The 19,572-nt window shown below is 35.1% G+C and overlaps 1 protein-coding gene and 1 long non-coding RNA gene across 2 annotated transcripts; both read right to left on the minus strand.

Annotated features, from left to right (window-relative positions):
* Nucleotides 1–4,242: 4,242 nt before the first annotated feature.
* LOC140757579 (uncharacterized) lies at nucleotides 4,243–8,577 on the minus strand. Its single transcript, XR_012103998.1, has 2 exons — nucleotides 6,228–8,577; nucleotides 4,243–6,189 (listed from the first exon to the last, which is right to left on the minus strand). It is a non-coding gene; the product is annotated as an uncharacterized LOC140757579 (long non-coding RNA).
* A 1-nt stretch (nucleotide 8,578) lies between these two features.
* On the minus strand, nucleotides 8,579–19,261 carry LOC140757577 (E3 ubiquitin-protein ligase RNF25). The gene is made up of 7 exons (XM_073093351.1): nucleotides 19,073–19,261; nucleotides 18,695–19,001; nucleotides 17,279–17,497; nucleotides 16,106–16,222; nucleotides 15,331–15,444; nucleotides 14,427–14,572; nucleotides 8,579–13,063 (listed from the first exon to the last, which is right to left on the minus strand). Exons 1-7 carry the CDS (start codon nucleotides 19,090–19,092, stop codon nucleotides 13,015–13,017), a joined length of 972 nt encoding a protein of 323 aa, XP_072949452.1. The 5' UTR covers nucleotides 19,093–19,261; the 3' UTR covers nucleotides 8,579–13,014.
* Nucleotides 19,262–19,572: the final 311 nt, after the last annotated feature.

Raw genomic sequence — 19,572 nt, forward strand, 5'->3', positions numbered from 1 at the left:
GAATATCATCAATGGTGACTAATTGAAGCCACCAATGCTAAAAAAAAAATTATTGCATTGATTTTCGGAAAAGTAGCCAAACTGCATAATTACCAAAAATTCTAATTCAATTGTTGTACCGCACGTTTTGACTACCTTTAAATACCAAAACAGTCATATTTGTCGAAACGTAAAAACTCCTGGTAAAGGTACCTACTGATCGTGTTTTCATCGTATCTTGTATACTGCGATATTGTACGCGCACACTTAAATGTATGAAAAATGACCTGTTAGTGGTCTATTTAGTAACTTCGTCTATGCTTAGTGTTTTATACCATAAGATTTACCGTTCACGGATTGGCTCGTATGGAAGCTTGAGTTGAATTTAAATAGGTATTATTCAAATTGTTACTCTACCTTCCATACTGTAAAAATAGGTTCAGTTTAGTCGTTTGTGCATTCGTCTCACTAAAATCTCAAAATAGGTCACTATTTCTTTAAGCTTTTCCTGCTTTGAATGAGTCCAATCGGGATCTAACAAAGAAATTAATAAAGATAATATAATTACATATAGCTTGATTAGATTTCTCCTATTTATCACGCAGTTAGTTAATATATAATAATAAACAATTTACATAATGTTAATTTGTAAAAATATGGAGGCGACGTTTTAATAAATTTTATAAATATTACATAATATAACATAAATATTTTTATCTCAAGATAGACTAAATGACAATTATGCAATCTAATATACATAATCTATGAACGCTATCTAAACAAATGTAAGTTTAAGTTTTCTTTAAATAGGTTCTCTCTTGTGGCTGACCGCAAGACAAGGTCTAACAGGGTCACGGGCGTTTGGCTTTGTTGTCAACTAGTAACCACTCCGATACTGTACCTACCTAGCTGTAATAACAGTTAAACTTAAAACTTTAAAGGCTTAAAACTTTAAACTAAAAACGTTATGGTTTGATTCCGGAGTCACCACCGCCACTTTCTATCAACACAACATTTTTACCATATTTACCGTCAATGCTATTTTTCCGCCTAATAACATTAGTATCAAGCGATGCTGTTAGTGTGTATATTTTGGTTTGAAGGTTGTGGTAATGAAGATACTAATAATGACCTGTCCAGTACGTTCCAACTTGGTCCTTACAGGCATCCCATCTGTGGCTGAACTCGGGTAAGCTTATCTGGGGCTGATTACTAGGTAATATCCATGCTTACCATTACATATTATAAAATGGTTACTTACTTACTTACTCTTACTTACTCGTACCTACTTACAACTATTATCAAGGTGTTACTAAAACATTTTGAAATAATGATGAAAGTAACTGTATCAGAGACTTGACATTTACATCAGTCTTAGGTAATTTAAAGCAAAAATTTTTGCACGTAAATATTTATTCACATTTTCAAATAAAGCAAACATTAAACGATAATGCGTTTGTGAAAGCAGAAACGTAGATTACAAAGCTAACACAAACAATATGAATCGGCATTATGCTGTATGCATCACCGTACTAAACTTAGAAACTGACGACTTTCAGTTTTAGTTGAATCTTTGTTTTAGAGCTAACATTTAACATAGTTGTCATGAGTTTAGTCATAAGGTAACCCGTCATCCTTATCGCTAGGTTTACCTCATTATGAAAAAATCTAAATGCTTAAGCAAGAAAACCAAACACAGAAATCTCTGCATACTAGATATAACAAAGGAGTTCAACTGTTACTGTTAATAACAAAATATACCTACGTAGACCAATTCATTGTTAAAAATATTATAGCTAACAAGCACTTACCTTTATCTTAGAATTTTATCTTTCATTGTAATCTGCTTCCTAGCTACCCTGTTATTTTTATACTATTCTATTATTTCCTACTTTATGTATTCTCCTCTTTTTCTCTTTTTTCTTCTATTCTTATTTACTCTAGTTGCTGATATATTTAAAATATGACTCTCATGTACACTCCTACCCTGGATCTCTTTTATATAATTTTCTCCTTCTTGCAATAAGGAAATGGTTGCCTGGAAGAAATCAGTATTTAGTGATAAGGCCGCCAGTTGTACCTTTAATTATTGTAAATATTTTGTATTTGTTAGTAACAAACCTAAATTTGGTGTACAATAAAGAGTTTTTGTATTGTATTGTATTGTACCTTAGAGATTGGATGGCTGCATTTATTTAATACGAGGGTAAAGTTATTCGCGGATGTGGCCGAATTGAACCCATGTAGGGTTTCCCCACGAAAAAAAATAGGGTAAAATACTTACTATTGCGTTATACCTATTTCATAAATTATACAGCAGTTGACTTATTTTTCGTCTATCTTACTGATATCCCATTCATTATTTCCAGGATGTCAGGCTTGTTTATTATGTAATTTGGTTTAAATGTTAGCGGTTATTGCCTTTAACGAAGTCAAAAGTCGTTACGATAGCCAAATAAACCAGTTTGGAGGAGATAACGAATAATTTCACGAGATGAGAGGATGTGATGCCATCTTCATCCCACGAAGATAAATAAGCTTAAATTTGGAAACATGGCGTGCAAATAATTATAAGGCATTGCTTTTTTTTTAATTTGAGATTAAGGACGTATCCTATGTGTACTAAAATTTGTACGAAAGTTAAAACTACAGGTAACTACATACTTGCCTTACATAATGAAAGTAATGATTCTCATAGTGACATTTGGTAATGCATCATCGTTCTTGTGCAGTTATAGGTTCTGTAATAAAAAATCCTTGGTAGATAATATTGAGAACATTTGACCCAATATTCAACTCTAGCGATTTATAATTTTCAAGAATTAACTACTTTTAACGGAATGTAATTTAAGTGTAGACAACGACGTACCTATATCTTAATGTAATGAAAAGCATTTCAGCATACGATCCAAAGCATTTCCTTTAGTTACTTTAGAGGTTGTCGGGTCGTTGGCACCGCGTTTTATTTCTGAATATCAGCAATTTACGCAACCAACTTGCCAATGTCAACTAGCAATAAAAATATCAGTAAATTTACCGGTTCAGGAACGATCTGGACAATTCCATATTAGTGCAGGCCACATGCAAATAACTGCTTCTATCGGAAGCGAATGAAGGTTTCAGCCATATTGGTCGTGGCGGTCAACCGATCAAATGCAACTTATCTAAAATTATCGTACACCTACCTGTTTCTGAAGTTGCTCAGTGGGTAGCTATTAAAATATTATTTGGTACGCACATACCAAAAGAGCATAGAATAACAAGTTAAGATTAGAACAGATTGACTAAATTGAATACCTATGTCTGGTGCAAGGACTTGCCTATCTTCTCTATCTTTTTGGTGAAATACATGGCGAATGAGAGATGAAATCAGAAGTCACGCGATAGGAGGTAGGTATTCATCTCAACAGATTATTTTCTGTCGTGACCAATTGTGGTCTTCCGTGGCGAATACAACAAACCCTCCTATATAAGGGAAGCTTATGTAGTGGTATATCCGTAGAATAGCTGATGAACAAATAGATTAATGACATGGAAATTAGTTTAGAAATAGGTAATACATAAAAATAAAAAAACTGATTTAAGATAATCCGGATTAAATAATTTTTAAGGGTATTTATTTTTTGCCTTTTAATTTCAAAGTTCCATTTTATATATTTAATTGTATGGGTAGTTGTAATCTTAAAGTTACTGAAGTTAAATAGTGTGACATTTATTAACTACGATATTTATTGCGCCTTGTCGAGGTGGGTGACTGGTAGTGACAAACTTTTGCGAGTCACGGCAGATTCGATTGTTCAAAATTGTAGAAAGCCTTCGCTTTGGCGGATAGGCTAGTCATTAACTCGTATTTATTTTATTGGTCCTGTCAAGTATACCTACTCAAAAGTGTGATACAGGCGTCAGTTCGAACACCAGTCACGTAGTCGAGATCGTCTAGTGTCATAGCCAATAAATAATCTCTGAAATTCGAAACTAATTTTTCCTCCTGTTTAAAGGTTTTTGTTTTTTTATTAGCAAGAAAACTGTGGACTCTAACTTTTGGCTTATATTTATTGGAGCTTATATTGGAGAATAATAAAAAACTCTGTATTGAAATATGTATGTATTGAAAAATGTATTGTTTTGTGTCGTTTTATATTTTATATACCTTTCACAGCATGTATGCCATAACATTGGTCCTTTGAGCACGATCTGAACCACTGACCAATAGATCGCAATGTACAATTATAAAAGGGTTTGTATAGAAATAAAAACAAAGTATCTTTGGTAAGATTTATTAATATTGAAATACAATACACCTAGAAAGATAAAATACATTTTAAAACCGTCATGTTACCGGCGGTACCTTCCTTGTCGGTCCGGATGTACGCCTATCTATGCTAATCCGTTCCTCATTACTTGAACATATTGAGTATTGTGTGGAGGTTAATGAACAACTATAATCATACAATTAACGTTCACATTTATCGATACATGGTAATGATTAAGGCGATGTTTTGTGATGAGATGTCGGTTTTTGCGGTAGGGAGTTGGGTCATTATTTCTACCTTACAACAGTTGTGTTATTCAATCTTGTATGGTTAGCGAAGATTCGAGAATGGTACATGGCAACTTAGGACTCAAGAGATCTTAGGTGAGGGAGGAGGGGGCTGCGCTAAATCTCAGTACATCTCATCAAGGGGGAGGAAGAGTCCAAAAATGTAATGTAATGGATGCCATCTTATCTATCAGGTGGAGTAAATGCTCGTTAGCTGCTTCGATTTCATAAAATAACATGACACAGTTATTTTTTTAAATTCGATTGTCTGTATTATAATCAGATCAAGAAGTTCATACAATCGCACTTCTTATAGTGTAGTGTAGAAATGTATTTATTGATGATGGCGTACCTTCTTTGTATTAATTAAGAGTAGCAATGCAGCAGTACTTTCCAAGAGGATTAAGCGATATGCAGTCCACATGATATGAATTGATCAGTTACATCCATAACATAAAATACTAACCATTTGAACTACATTACCATTTTGTACGCATCTGATAATATTGTGACTATATTTTCAAACTTAAAAAAATAATGAAAAATTTATTTTACGTATAAAGTTGCGCATAATAATTCTAGACTGACAATTAAAATCCGAGAAGACAGGAGTCTGAATTTTTTAGTTGACCTACATTTCCTACCTTTCAAGTTGACAAGTATTTTTATATAGTCTACATTTCTCTACATTTGCTTTTTAGATTATTTAAGTTCGTTCTTTTGTTTGTAGTTTAGGTAATTTAAGAACATTTTTCTATGTCCTTTTTGTTCATTCTTTTGTTTGTATCAGGTAAGTCTACTCAATATTGTTCAAGTACTGAGACGCTTACAAACACACGATATTTATAACTAGAACATACTTATACACAACGATTTAGCAGAAAGCTTGATTCTAAACGAATAATGCCACGATGCGAAAAAAGATTAACATACATTTAAGTACTTTTCTATCTCCCAAAAGATGTTTCGCGCCTCTAAACACATTAATCCTAACGCTAATAGCTCTAGAACACAATGGTCCACGGAATTCATCCATAAATTGTTACATTTAAAACGTTCTTATGATGACATATATTTTGAAGATACAAAATTAATGTTACTTTTGACATTTAAGTAACGTTTTATCTGACAATACATAGGAGTAATTTCTACCCTCACGTAGCCATATTTTATTCACCAAAAAATAATATGATAATATCATATTTTTTCGTTTCAGTTCCATAGTGGCATGTTTGTATGTCAATTGCCCATGTATAAATTTGAAGAGCTATTATAATATCTTTTACCGAATACCATAAATGTTATTATTAAAATATCATATAAATAATGCAATGTCAACGCTCATTCAACCACAACATTAATGCAACACTGCAACAAATATTGCAACTGTATTGTGCTGTAATATTTGCGAAATTACCTCTGCAATTCACGAGATTGGGCAAAACACAATAAAAAGACAATTGCCGAATGTATACCGTAGACCATTATGTTTTAGAGCCCTAATAATTAATTTATAATGTACCTACAACAGTTCATGAATTGCAAAGTATTTGCAATGGAATGTAAAATAATCGAAAAACACGCGATGTGTGCTTTTTGAAATATAATAATAATTAATAATATCCTTCCGACTGGCAAGATTTGGTTTTAATGTACATGCGATATTCAACCTCTTTAAAACTAAGTACGTAGTATATTTCATTTTAACCTCTTTAACTAAGTAAAATCCGCGCCAAACTTATAGTCCGGAAATGTTTGCATAATTATTCCGGGTCTTAAATCAATACATAGATATAAATAATAAAAAATATCGAATGTTGAATGAACCAATTGTTATTACAAAATAATGTTGCTAAAATAGGTTCAATAATAATGATATATTAAATTTATTAACCCATTTTTTACAGACAATAATGTTATGTTTTGTAGTCAGATAAAACTATATTACATAGTTTAAAGATAATATTTAAAAGAGGTTGAATATCGCTGTTTCTGGTGCGTAAATTACTAACTAAATTGAGATGGTCGTTAAGCGTATCCAGTTCTCCTTACATGTCGTTATTCAAAACTTAAACTTAAGTATATTCCGCGTAAAACTGCTAGTCCGCTCTGAATATAGAAATGAACCGCGTCGCCATAGCAAATTGTATGACTACACCTGCTCGCAACAATTTCAGAGCGGACTAGCAGTTTGGCGCGGACTATATACATACCATTATATAAGGAATAAAAGCTAGATACTTATATATACTATAATATCATTAGATATATATATGGAAACTAACCGTTCAATTTCGAATTTAAATTCAAAAAAATATAAAGAGTTAATTCCTATAAGAAGAACTAGTGACGAAATGTGAATAGTCAATTGTAATAATAAACAAAATATATAGCTACCGGAGCAAAGTAAAACCGTAAAATAATGCAGATACCGACGTCACTGCATATGCATACATATTTGACAAACATGCATGCATGATCAACCGTTTTGTGCTAGCATGACCAAACATTGAGTTCTTATGCATAGAGCTTACGTTTGTGTTTATTTTTACATTTTATACGTTTTAATTTTTATGATTATAAGTCATAATAATTAAAAACAAATTGTTCCATATGTAGCGCAGCCTCAAAATAGAATAGTCTGCTGTGTGAAATATAAAATATGATAAATACACAATTATTCAGACGATTAGTTGCTGAATACATCGCTTAGCCAGAAAAGGCCTAAACTCGGCGAACAGGCAACCACTGCGCTATCCTCATTATACAAAGCTCACCGCTTGCCTTAATTATATAATACATTTTACAAAGAAAGCATAAGCTTAGCATGTCTTAAATCAAGCAGTTACGCGAAGCAAAATGGAGCAAACCATTAAAACCAAAAGTACGCCAATTTTGACAAAATGGTTGATCACGATCATTCGCAGTTACGTCAGTAGCCAACCACAACCATCGTCCTATAAAGCCTAAGTGTAGGTACAATCATACACAACGTGAGAATTGCGTTAAAAACTAAACTTAAGTACCTAATAATATTTGTGTCAGTGTTTATTCAACGGTAAATCTAATAGATACATAAAAACACACGCACGCAATAAATACAACTGTATAAGTCATAAAATTAACATTAAACTAATAACAAGTAAATATTAAATAATTAATAAAAAAATATGAATTTATTTAAATTATTAAAAATAAACGTGTCATTTTCGCGTGTCAAATCTACAAGGAAATAATTTACCTAATTAAAAATAATTATACGTTGAAATTGCATGTTTATTCTATTGCAGACTGATAACTGCATACTAACATTCAAGTTACAGAGTTGACGAAAACAAATAGTTTTGATACTCGTCACATCAATATTCAACAATTTGGGATCTATGAAATGACTAGGGGGCGTCACAGACAAGTCTTAATCTAAGAATACATGAACATCTATAATATAATTAATATTATTAAATGTGTGGTGCCGCCCCACCCACTTGTAATAGAGACAATGTAAGCTAATGGGCAGAAAATTCACAAGTCCATTGAGATTACACATTTTTTTATAATCGCTATCGTACGCACCATCACCGAGTTAAACATTTTGAAAAATGAATCGATATAAATGTTATGATTTTTTAAATTGTTTATGTGAGACTTGTCATTCGCTCATTCTTGATGTAAACCAGATTCTATGCCAATGTTTTGCAGAATCGAAAGCTGTCTTAGGTAACAAAAAGTGTAATAAAAAAGCAATGTACAGGTCACACAATGTTATTATAAATTACTTAACATTTCAAAGGAACCGTCTATGTACAATTTACAGAGCCATAGGAACACTTACTATCCTTAAAAAGAAAAAATATAAGGTCACTTTGGGTAATATCGGAGCTGGAGTAAAACCGTACGATTAGAATTGTAGGATAAATTGGCCATATTAAAATTTCCGGTCATACGAAAATACCGGCTTCTTGTATGGTACCCTCATTTCCTTTTTAACTTCTTTATTTTAAGCATTTGTTGTTATTACTGTATTAGTTCTATACAGACTGTAAAATATTACGATCCAAGATATATAAGAGCCCTGCGATAGGCGGACAGACGTGCCATTTTAACTCTGTGGATACGGAACCCTAAAAAGATGGCCAAATTTGCCTACAATTTAATTGTGCTATTTCAACCCAGCTCCGATATTACCCTAACCAACCTTACGAATTATAATTTTATCATAAGACTGAGGACTTACATAGTTCAATTTACATACGTATAAATAGAAGGCATGTTGTGTCAGTTCGTTTTTAACCGCTAGGAATTATTTGTCATAGTTGAATAAATAGTTTTAGGGTTAGAAACATTAAAACTGGGAGGATTAGAAAGGTACTTTAGTAATTGATATGTAATGAATATATAATGTAATTCCAGTACGCAAATTGAGCTCTGGCCTTCTTGGGAGGCTGTGATAACGTCGTAACAGGTTTCATTGGAGGAATAATTATTTAACTGTCACTTCTATTCGACGGTCTTTATTTTTCAATGCGTTTTCAAGTTTTCATGTAGTAATTTTACTATCTGCAGAAGTTATTTTAAGTTATTTTGGTTCCTGTGATATTTTTACCGCGCAATTGGATTGTACGAAATCGACTGAATGATGGAGCGAAGGGCTAACGTTCATCCCTAATTATTACATAACGTGATGAACGAAAACCGTCAGAAACCATGATTGGATGAGTCATCCAATAACACGACCTAATCCAACTGGAAAATTCCTATAACCAATCGCGCGATTGGATGATTGATCAATGGTTCATAAATTTACATGCCCAATCTATTGATTTATTATTACCGAGAGCTCAATTTACGCAACAGGGTATATAAATATATGTCCCTTCAGATTCATATTAATTAAACCATAAAATTTTGTACTTGAAGTTATTAATATATAGCCTTTTTTACAATAAGGTATTTTATGAGAGATGTTTTATTTAATATAAGTATAGTAGTATTATTGCAGGATAAATATTACCATTTCTTTTTGACAAATATGATAACCATGAATCTGAAAGGTTCATCAACAAATTATTGAAATAAAATAATAATAGTTTATATCAAACATAAGAAGTGAAAGGAAAGCTGCAAATAAATTCGTTGCTCGATATAAGGAATATACTTTTTAAGGATATACTATTTTTGATATGGTTGTAAGGCGTTATATATTTGGCAGTCAAGGATTCGCGTAAACATACGTATAATGACCTTGGGTAAATCATCAGTCTTAAGTGGTTCGTTTCAACCCGACTTTGGTCGGTCAACTCAAGAAAATAAGACCCTGTATTAGAACTTAGCACTAACTCCGAAACGTTATCGTTTACATGAAAATCAGCCTTCGATTCCACACAACAATCGATCATCGCTGTTGTCCTAACATGCCATTGAGATGGTATCAACCTTTCTGGTTCTCTCCTTCCATCCACCTCATAGGAACTCCGCAACGAAGTCTTTTTCGAGTTGAATGTACAAGTCTCTAGTAGTTGTGCAACCACTGCAATAGTGTTCACAACCAATTTAAAATTATTTAACATAAGTTTTAGTAGGTTTATATTACCTACTAACTTTAATATACCATAATAATATTGGGAATATTGCATATTAATACATATTACTATGATTTTATTTTCTTCTAGAAGGAAATTAAAATTCGCGATACTATTGAATAGTAAATGACAATAATACCATTCACATATATACATATACATTTTTAAAACATCAAATTTAAAAATTACATTTTGTAAATTATCAATATATAGATAAATTACTAATTGGTATTCTGATTTAAATAAACCTTTAAACCCATTAAACGATTTGTTTTGAATAAACAACATGCATCTTTCGATTTTTAGTTTAAAATATAAGTAACAATATGTAATTACGTTAGAGTTCATTTTAAATATAAAATATAATTCGGTATGAAACTCAAAGTAACGTAATTCTAATAATTGTGTAAATACATTTGCGTTACAATATTTTAATAATTTCTCACTCAGCATATTTTGTGTTATGTGTGGTAAATTGTCATTTATATTGAAATTAAATTCATTAAATATTACTATAAGTTGTACCTGATATTCGAATATATATTGAACTAAAACATTTATAATACAAGTTTTTAGTAATTTTATTGTATTGATTGTAATATTTCGTTTTGTGTAAAATGTTCGTATTGAGTAAATTATTAAATTTACAGTTTGTAAGTAAATAAATCGTTTACCAGGTACAAAATAAGTTAAACTTAGAAATACTTCGGAATGTAAACTTATCTTCTTATAGCGCGGAGGTAAATATATTGACGACAATTGTAAACATAAAAATATTGTTGCAAAATCTAAAAATGAGTTATGTTTTCTTTTACATAAAAGGAAATGTATTTTTATGGACTGTGACGCACGCCAATACACTAATCTTACAGTTTGTAAATCTCTATCATTTACGCACTGTAAGTTTAGTTTACTGTAAACAAGATCTAAGGACAAATAATTTATATCTAAATTTATGGACTGTAATTTCTGTTTACTATTTTGAGCAAGCTGCAAATGACTACAAGTAAAACCGCCTGCTTGCAAACACCCTTTCTCTGAGAGTTGAAACCTTAATTTCACTGGGATTTTATTTAAATGACCCTGAGTTACACTCACATATAAATCTCGTACATGCAATATGTCTTCGTGTGTGCCTAATGTATTGGTAGCATAGCTGTTTGTTGTAAAAAGGTAACAATATCTACTGTACTGTATATTTATTGTTCGTAATACTGACTGTAGTGTATTTACAACATGTAAACCGCGGATGTAATTTAATTTAAACTCATTGCTTAGCGGATAGCTTGACGTCAAACAGACGCAGCGATTTACGAGACCCTTGAACAATTCTCTTACGTGTTTACACTGTTTATCTCTCTCTCTTCGTGAAATTAATTGTAATTGGTGACTGTCTAACTTATCGCTTCTAAATAAATTCCCTAAACCAGCGTATAAATCTTGCACATGTACGTGATATTCATCTTGGTGTATGTTCATCGTCAAACACAGGCACTGGCAACAATAGCCGAGACTTCGAACAAGCAGATTTTGCGCATTCAAGTTGTTTTTTGCGATCAAATTTCCTATTATATTATTGAATAAATCTTGTACATAAATGATATATTTTTTCTGTTGTGCGTGTGACGTCGCACGTAGGCAGCAATAGCGATTTACTATACTTACGGCGGAAATACCTATTGGAGGTAGTTGGTATTTATGTGGATCATTGCTAGTCAAGAAATTCCCTACACTCATAGAAGAAAAACCTTGCACACGGTTGACAATTTTATCCTGGTGTACGTGTGACGTCAAACGGAGGCAGCGATGACAGTAGAGCACTAGACATACAGCGAGTAGACTTCTTAAGGATACTTGATTATCCAGCTTGTGGCTTCTCGACAAATTCTCTAAGCTCACATTGGGCATATGTGGTACATGAATACATCTACCAGTATACAAGTTTGACGTCAAACGAAGGCAGCGAAGGCGATGATGTACCTGATTTACAGATAGATCTTTAAAGTGTTGTCTGTGTAAATTATTGACCTTTAAACACCCAGTGAACATACCTTGTACACATCTGTCTTCAGGCGAGTGTGACGTCAGACGAAGGCAGTACACACCTTGTACACATCTGTCCTCACGCGTAAGCGACGTCAGACAGAGACCATACACATTCTGTACAAATGTGTGGTTACACGTTCGCGACATCAGACAGAAGCAATACAAGTCTTGCAACCATCTGACCTGAGGCGTGTGTGACGTTAGACAGAGGCAGTACAAACTATGTACACATCTGTCCTCACGCGTGTGCGACGTCAGACAGAGACAGTATAAACCTTGTACACATCTGTCTTCAGGCGAGTGTGACGTCAAACGGAGGTAGAACACACCTTGTACACATCTGTCCCGAGGCGTGTGCGTCAGACGGAGATAGAACACACCTTGTACACATCTGTCCTTACGCGTGTGCGACGTCAGACAGAGACAGTACAAACCTTGTACACATCTGTCCTCACGCGTGTGCGACGTCAGACAGAGACAGTACAAACCTTGTACACGTCTGTCTTCAGGCGAGTGTGACGTCAAACGGAGGTAGAACACACCTTGTACACATCTGTCCCGAGGCGTGTGCGTCAGACGGAGATAGAACATACCTTGTACACATCTGTCCTTACGCGTGTGCGACGTCATACACAGACAGTACAAACCTTGTACACATCTGTCTTCAGGCGAGTGTGACGTCAGACAGAAGGAATACACGCTTTGTATATATCTCTCTTGACGCGTGTGCGACCTCAAACGTAGACAGTATCGGGTGTTGCAGCGGTTGCGGCGGTTGCGGGGGTTGTGGTAGTTGCGGGGGTTGCGGAGCGGGGCGGCGGGGCGGGGGCGGCGCTAGGCGGGCGCGGGCGGCGGCGCTCGCGGCGCGGGTCACCGCGGACCGCGCCTGCGGCCCGGCTTGCCGCGCCGGTTGAAGCCCCTGCACACAACGATCAATCAAAACATTATAAAGGTGGTAGAATACCCTATTTCTGCTTAATAACAGCAGTGTTAAACGCTGCTGAGTAGTTTATACGATAACTTAAACAAAGTATTATTACAAAAAAAAGTTTAATAATACAGGTCTTTGAAGGTGGTAGAACCCTTTGTGGTTCGACTCCGGCGAGACCACTGCCACACCTATTTCTGCCTCATAACAGCAATGTTAAGCTCTGCTGTGTTCTGGTTTGAGGGTGTGGTAAGGGATACATACTTTTCCGAGGCGTTCCAACTTAGTCCTCATGGGTAGCGGCGCATCTATGACCGACCTCAGGTAGGAATATCTAATCCTATCTGGCGTTGATTGCAAATGTCCATAGGCAGCAGTAGCCACTTACCATCAGGTGGAATGCACGCTCGTCTGCTAATCCTATATAATCCCACAAAGGGTTCTACCACCTAAACTATAAACTTTTTTTGTAATAATACTTTCTTTAAGTTATCATACAAAATTTATATTAATATTCAAGAATAAACTAAAATTTCTGATTAGTTTGTTATGTAAAGAAAGAAATGGCGGATCGACATAGTAACTTTTCAAAAGTAAAAATAAAACTCCTAGAATGGACATTTCACAAAAAGTAATCACGGTTCGGTTTGCACGGTAATTTTTTCCGCGTACGTGCAATCCCCTCGCGATATCCTCGTACGAGGTATTCCCTCAGGACTACGACACGAGGCTCTTCAAGAGGGGTATAAAAAGAGCTCTCCTACAAAGCCGGCGATGCATTGGTGTCTCCTCTGGTGTTGCAAATGTCCATAGGCGATGTTTTCCTTCACTGATAAGCAAGTGATAATCATATTTTTTAATATGCACATAATTTTTGACAAATCAGAGGTGTGTGCCTGGGTTTCGAACCTCGGAGCCCTCGATCAAGAGACCGAGTTTATTCACCACTGGGCTATCACTGCTGTAAATAACGATAAGTAATCTATAGTCTGATTCATAATTAGGTGTTCAAAATGTGAACAAAGAAATGTACAAAACTTAAAAATGACGGCACAAGAAATGTTTTGGGTTCCGATTGTGTTACCATTATCACATTTTAATGTTCTACCGTAAATCTAGAATTTTATTATTGTTACTGTATGGAATGAAATCGCGGCAATATAAATAATAAACAATGTAAATTAATCTTAATTTATTGAGATTATTATTTTATTATTAGTGTATTACTTTAATATCGTCAAAAATTAGAAACTACCATTTGAAACATATTTTCTTGATAGGTCGACACCTTTGTTTACATTTTGGACACCTCATTATGAATCAGACTATAAATCAATAATGTAACATTAGTCACCTGTAGGGCACCTTCTCGGGGCGTGCGGTGGGCGAGCCGGGCGCGTCGTCGGGCGACGCGGGCAGGCCGTTGCGCGCGCCCGCCTCCTTCGCCGCGCCCTGCCCGCTGATGGACGCTTGCACGTGACGCGACGGCGTCGTTGCGTTCTTCACATATAACAACATCATCAACAATAATTCGCCAAGAAAATGTACCCAGTTTTGAGAATTGAAATAGTTGCGTAAAAAAGTTTTGCCACGTCTCCGTGGTAAAATGTCCCTAAAATATTTGAAATAATTATTTTTACGCAGTATTAGTTATTTATTCGTAAATTTTCTCTAAAAATGTTTTTATTTGTCAAGAATTCAAAAAAAGAACTTACTAAAATAAGCCGTTTGTGGCTTCATTCAATTTCAAGGCGGCGAAGTATCTTTACTAATCTATGCCAAGACGTCAATAATTAACCAATAATTTAAATAGTGTTTTGTCTATGGTTGTTGACTTTTCGACAAAAGCCAATATAGATGAAAATATACGTCACATATAAACAGTACAATTAAAATCTTATGTATAAAATTCTCGTGTCACAATGTTAGTTACCGTACTCCTCCGAAACAGTTTAACCGATTTTCACCAAAATTTATATACATATACAGTAGGTCTGAGAATCGGCTACTATCTATTTTTCATACCCCTAAGTGATAAAGGTTGTTCACCCTTTTTTCACACAACCCTTTTTCACAAATTTTTTTGTTTTTATTTTTCTACAATGTAGCCATAAAAATACATACAACCCTATTTTTTAATAACCATTTCAGTAATTTCAACATTTTTCATACCGCTTGATGTTAGATTTTTAATTTTTTTTTATATGGCAACACAACATTTGCCGGGTCATCTAGTATTTTATAAAATAGAAGCTTACATTATCAGCAGGAGTGGTGATGGTAAGCGGTGGCGGACCGCTGTCACCAGATCCCACCACGCCACCCTTAGCCCTCTGCCTCGCAAGGATAGCGGCCATATCTGCCTGAAGTTGCTATAATAAAAAAAAACATAGATAATTACTTATTTTTTAATTAATTGATTTATTTTGTTTACATGCCAACAGCAATACACACAATACGTTATATAGCACTTAGTAATTGAGAGATTGAGACGGGTACCTGTTACAAAATAAAATGTCTCAATTCCGCGATAATTTCAATCTAAAATCATATACTTAGTAGTATACTATAGTAGTATAGTAATTATATAGTAGTCGTAAAAGAACATGCCATCCACCTAATGTAAATGGTATCTGCCGCCAATCAACCCCAGACAGGATCAGATTCCTGAGGTCAGATGCGCCGCTGTCCCTGAGAACTAAGCCAGAATGCTTCGGAAAAGTATGTTAGTTAACTTTACAACATCATAAAAACAAGAAAAGACAGCAGCGCTTAATACTGTTAATAACAGAAATCGGTGTGACGGTGGTACCGTCGGAATGGAATTATAGAGGGTTCTACCTCCTTGTATCTGTCTGTTTGTGATAGTACTATCTGATGATAAACGGTCCTGTAGGTATAATCAATCCTGGATAGTACTGAAGTCAGTCACAGACGCGGTGACCCCTGAGGACTAAGTCGAAATGTCGCGTGTGAAATAACGGGTCCAAAAATCTATAAAAAAAACATCATAAAGAAGTGAATACAACTCACCTTCATCTTATCAGTCAGGTGAAAGGGTGGTTCGTTGGTGGAGTCTATTGGCGGCGGCGCCTTCTTCAGCACCTCCACGTCACAGTTCAGCACGCTCCGACAAACTGGGCAGGTTTGCTGCAACACCGCAAACATTTAGTTATCATTCACTTTCAGAGAAGTGAGTGAGTGAATGGTTCAAGTCATCTCCTAGATATGAGGGCTAACAAACCCATTGTATAGTCCGCGCCAAACTGCTAGTCCGCTCTGAAGTTGTTGCGAGCAGATATAGTCATACAATTTGCTATGGCAACGTGTTTCATTTCTAAATTCAGAGCGGGCTACCAGTTTTATGCGGACTATACAATATGTTAATAAAACTTAAAAAGATATGTTAAGAACTTGTTAGTATCGCAATATTTACAAGCGCTATATACTTGCAGCAAGGAAACACACCCAAAGATAAGAAAATAAATCTAAATTAATCATTTTCATGTGGACTTTATTTTCAACTGGAGATAAAACCTGAAACCTGCATAAGACCTGCGACTGTCAGACAGTGGGAAGGGATCATCTTCTATAATGACTGCACATATAAACATTACTTGATATTCAGATTGAAAACATCTCACTTTCCTGATGAAACTGAGCTTGTTGCCAATTGGGCAACTTCTCTAGCTTCTCCTGATGATACTTCTTGCCAGCAATCAAGTGACTGGCTAGGCAGTGGTTGAAGAAGTAGTTGTAACAATGAATGTTGAAAAATGGTACCTGATACTGTGGAAACTGCGCTTGTTGCCAATTGGGCAACTTCTCCCGTTCCTCCTGATGATACTTCTTGCCAGCAATCAAGTGACTGGCTAGGCAGTGGTTGTAGAAGTGGTTGTAACAATGAACCTTGAAAAATGGTACCTGATACTGTGGAAACTGTGCTTGTTGCCAATTGGGCAACTTCTCCCGTTCCTCCTGATGATACTTCTTGCCAGCAATCAAGTGGCTGGCTAGGCAGTGGTTGTGGAAGTAGTTGTAACATTGAACCTTGAAAAATGGTACCTGATACTGTGGAAACTGTGCTTGTTGCCAATTGGGCAACTTCTCACGTTCCTCCTGATGATACTTCTTGCCAGCAATCAAGTGGCTGGCTAGGCAGTGGTTGTGGAAGTAGTTGTAACATTGAACCTTGAAAAATGGTACCTGATACTGTGGAAACTGTGCTTGTTGCCAATTGGGCAACTTCTCACGTTCCTCCTGATGATACTTCTTGCCAGCAATCAAGTGGCTGGCTAGGCAGTGGTTGTGGAAGTAGTGGTAACACTGAGTCTTGATGAAGGCGTCACCATTAGCGAAACCGTAAAGGCATATCACACACTGCCCACTTGGGAGGTTGGATTTAGTTATGTTCTCACGTACCAGCTGAAATATATAAACTTTATATGCAAACTTGAAGTGAGGCTACATTAATTTTAATAAATTAAAAGCAACATTGTTTGGTGTTTTTTCAAATGGTTGAAGTAAAACTAGTCTGAATAGTAAATGTTTGTAAATAAATTGTGCTTTAGAAGTATTGTTTTAGTGAAAGTTTCATCTAAACCAATTCATCCATTTCAATAACATCTTCAAGTTCAAGACAATTACTGACTAAAATATATGATTTTATTGACAATCTTTATTTAAAAAGATGTGAATTCATTTTTAGTAATATCAGTTTGCAGTAACATCCATAAATAAATGCTTCATTGCCCCAAATGCTTACTATGTTACTTTACTGGAACTGTATAATATTACATTAGGAAATCAATAAAGTATTTGTGTCCCTGTTCAAAATATCACAGTAGCATCTTATATTGAAGTTAATTTAATAATGCAGGATACTTAACACACACACATCCAGCCATAATATTGTGAGCTGTATTCAAAAGTAGGTCATTGTAAACCTGTTGCATAACAATGTACTTACTACCTTTGTCATATGTTATACAAACCTTGATGTCAAACATTTTCTTAATTATATTCAGAGCCTCATAAACATTGTTGGTGTAAAGAGTTTTTCTAGATTTTTTTTTTTTAAATTTAGGGTAGCAGACGAGCATGCAGTCGACCTGATGGTAAGTGGCTGCTGCCGCCCATGGACATCTGTAATCAACCCCAGATAGGATTAGATATTCCTACCTGAGTCTACTCTGGGACCAGTGTCACACCTCTCTGTTAGGTTAGCGCTGCTGTTATTAGTAATAGCAGGTTAATGCTGCTGTTGTTAGTAAGAGCAGCGTTGACTTGCTGTTTTCTAGTACAAGACTGTGGTACGGGAGAGGCACTGACACAAGGCATTTGAACATACTCCTTAAAGCTACGATGGTCATGTACCACCAACTTCTATGTTCTAAAAAACTCACATATAAATTAAATTATGTTTGAGAAGAACTAAAATAAAAAAAAATATCTTTTAACTCTAGATTATAATTTTTGAAGAATATGAAGATGAAAATTAATAATTATTCATTACTTATTAATCATGAATAATTAATACTATATATATTAAGCAAATAAGGTATGAGTTGCAAACTAATAGATAGCAAATAATAAAAAAAAATATTATTATATTTTTCTTACCTCAATCAATTCGAAGAGAACTGGCTGCCCCAAACTTTTGGAGAGTTTCTCAAAGATTTGTGAATGAATGCTCGCGAGTACACAATCGTCAAGGCCTCTTGGGTTCTTCAGAATGACGACGGGGCTGCTGTCGGGGTACTCCGGGGTCAATTTGACCTCCAAAGTCACACAAACATACTGCTGCTCGGTGTCATCCCCCGTGGATGGATGTACCACAGTTTCCAAACTTTTAGGCACATTATCAACACGTCTCACTACCACATCATCCATAAGAATTGCCTCTAGAGCCCCGATCTCTTCGCATACTCTAGAAAAATTACAAAACACTCATAATACTAAATTCCACATCTAAAACAAGGTAAAAATCACGGTACACACCTTTCTTCGGCAGTAGTCATCTCGTCGGCGGCCGGGTTCGAACTGGACTGCCTGATAAATCTGAGCTCTGTCTGGGATACAATTTTTTTACAAATGCATTCAGTTCAGTCAGGCAGGCGCAATGCAGACAGTGCACAGAACAGCTGGTTTCCGAAGATAACCTCGACAAAAATCAATCATCAAATTCCACAGATGATAAAGCGTAATTGTAAGTGTTGCCGCTATGACGTTTTTGTCCCTGAACTACATTAAATCCAAATGCAGTCTATTAAAAAAAGAATCTATCGAATCTCGAATCATGAATCACATAAATCTAAAATCATCAAATATGTCATACTGTATTAATGTATGAGTATTGTAATGGTATTGTATAAGCATGATGAAATAACCGCTTATGTAGCAGCTTACGTATGAAAACTTCTATAGTAATTACTAAAATAAAATCGTTCAGAGTTTTGCAGTTTTGCCAAGACAACTTATATAGTGCCTAATTTCTTTAT

Source organism: Epargyreus clarus, unplaced genomic scaffold, assembly GCF_041222505.1.
Source record: "Epargyreus clarus isolate Ecla_fem2 unplaced genomic scaffold, WU_Ecla_fem_2.2 ptg000004l, whole genome shotgun sequence".
Classification (NCBI taxonomy): domain Eukaryota; kingdom Metazoa; phylum Arthropoda; class Insecta; order Lepidoptera; family Hesperiidae; genus Epargyreus; species Epargyreus clarus.

Excerpts from the sequence above, each read along its gene's own strand:
- LOC140757577 (XM_073093351.1), bottom strand. The coding sequence starts at position 19,092 with ATGACTACTGCCGAAGAAAG. Across the intron at positions 19,002-19,072 it reads ATGACTACTGCCGAAGAAAG|AGTATGCGAAGAGATCGGGG; the intron begins GTGTGTACCGTG and ends TAATTTTTCTAG. Across the intron at positions 13,064-14,426 it reads CCCGAGAAGGTGCCCTACAG|GGGCTTCAACCGGCGCGGCA; the intron begins GTGACTAATGTT and ends CGTTGTGTGCAG.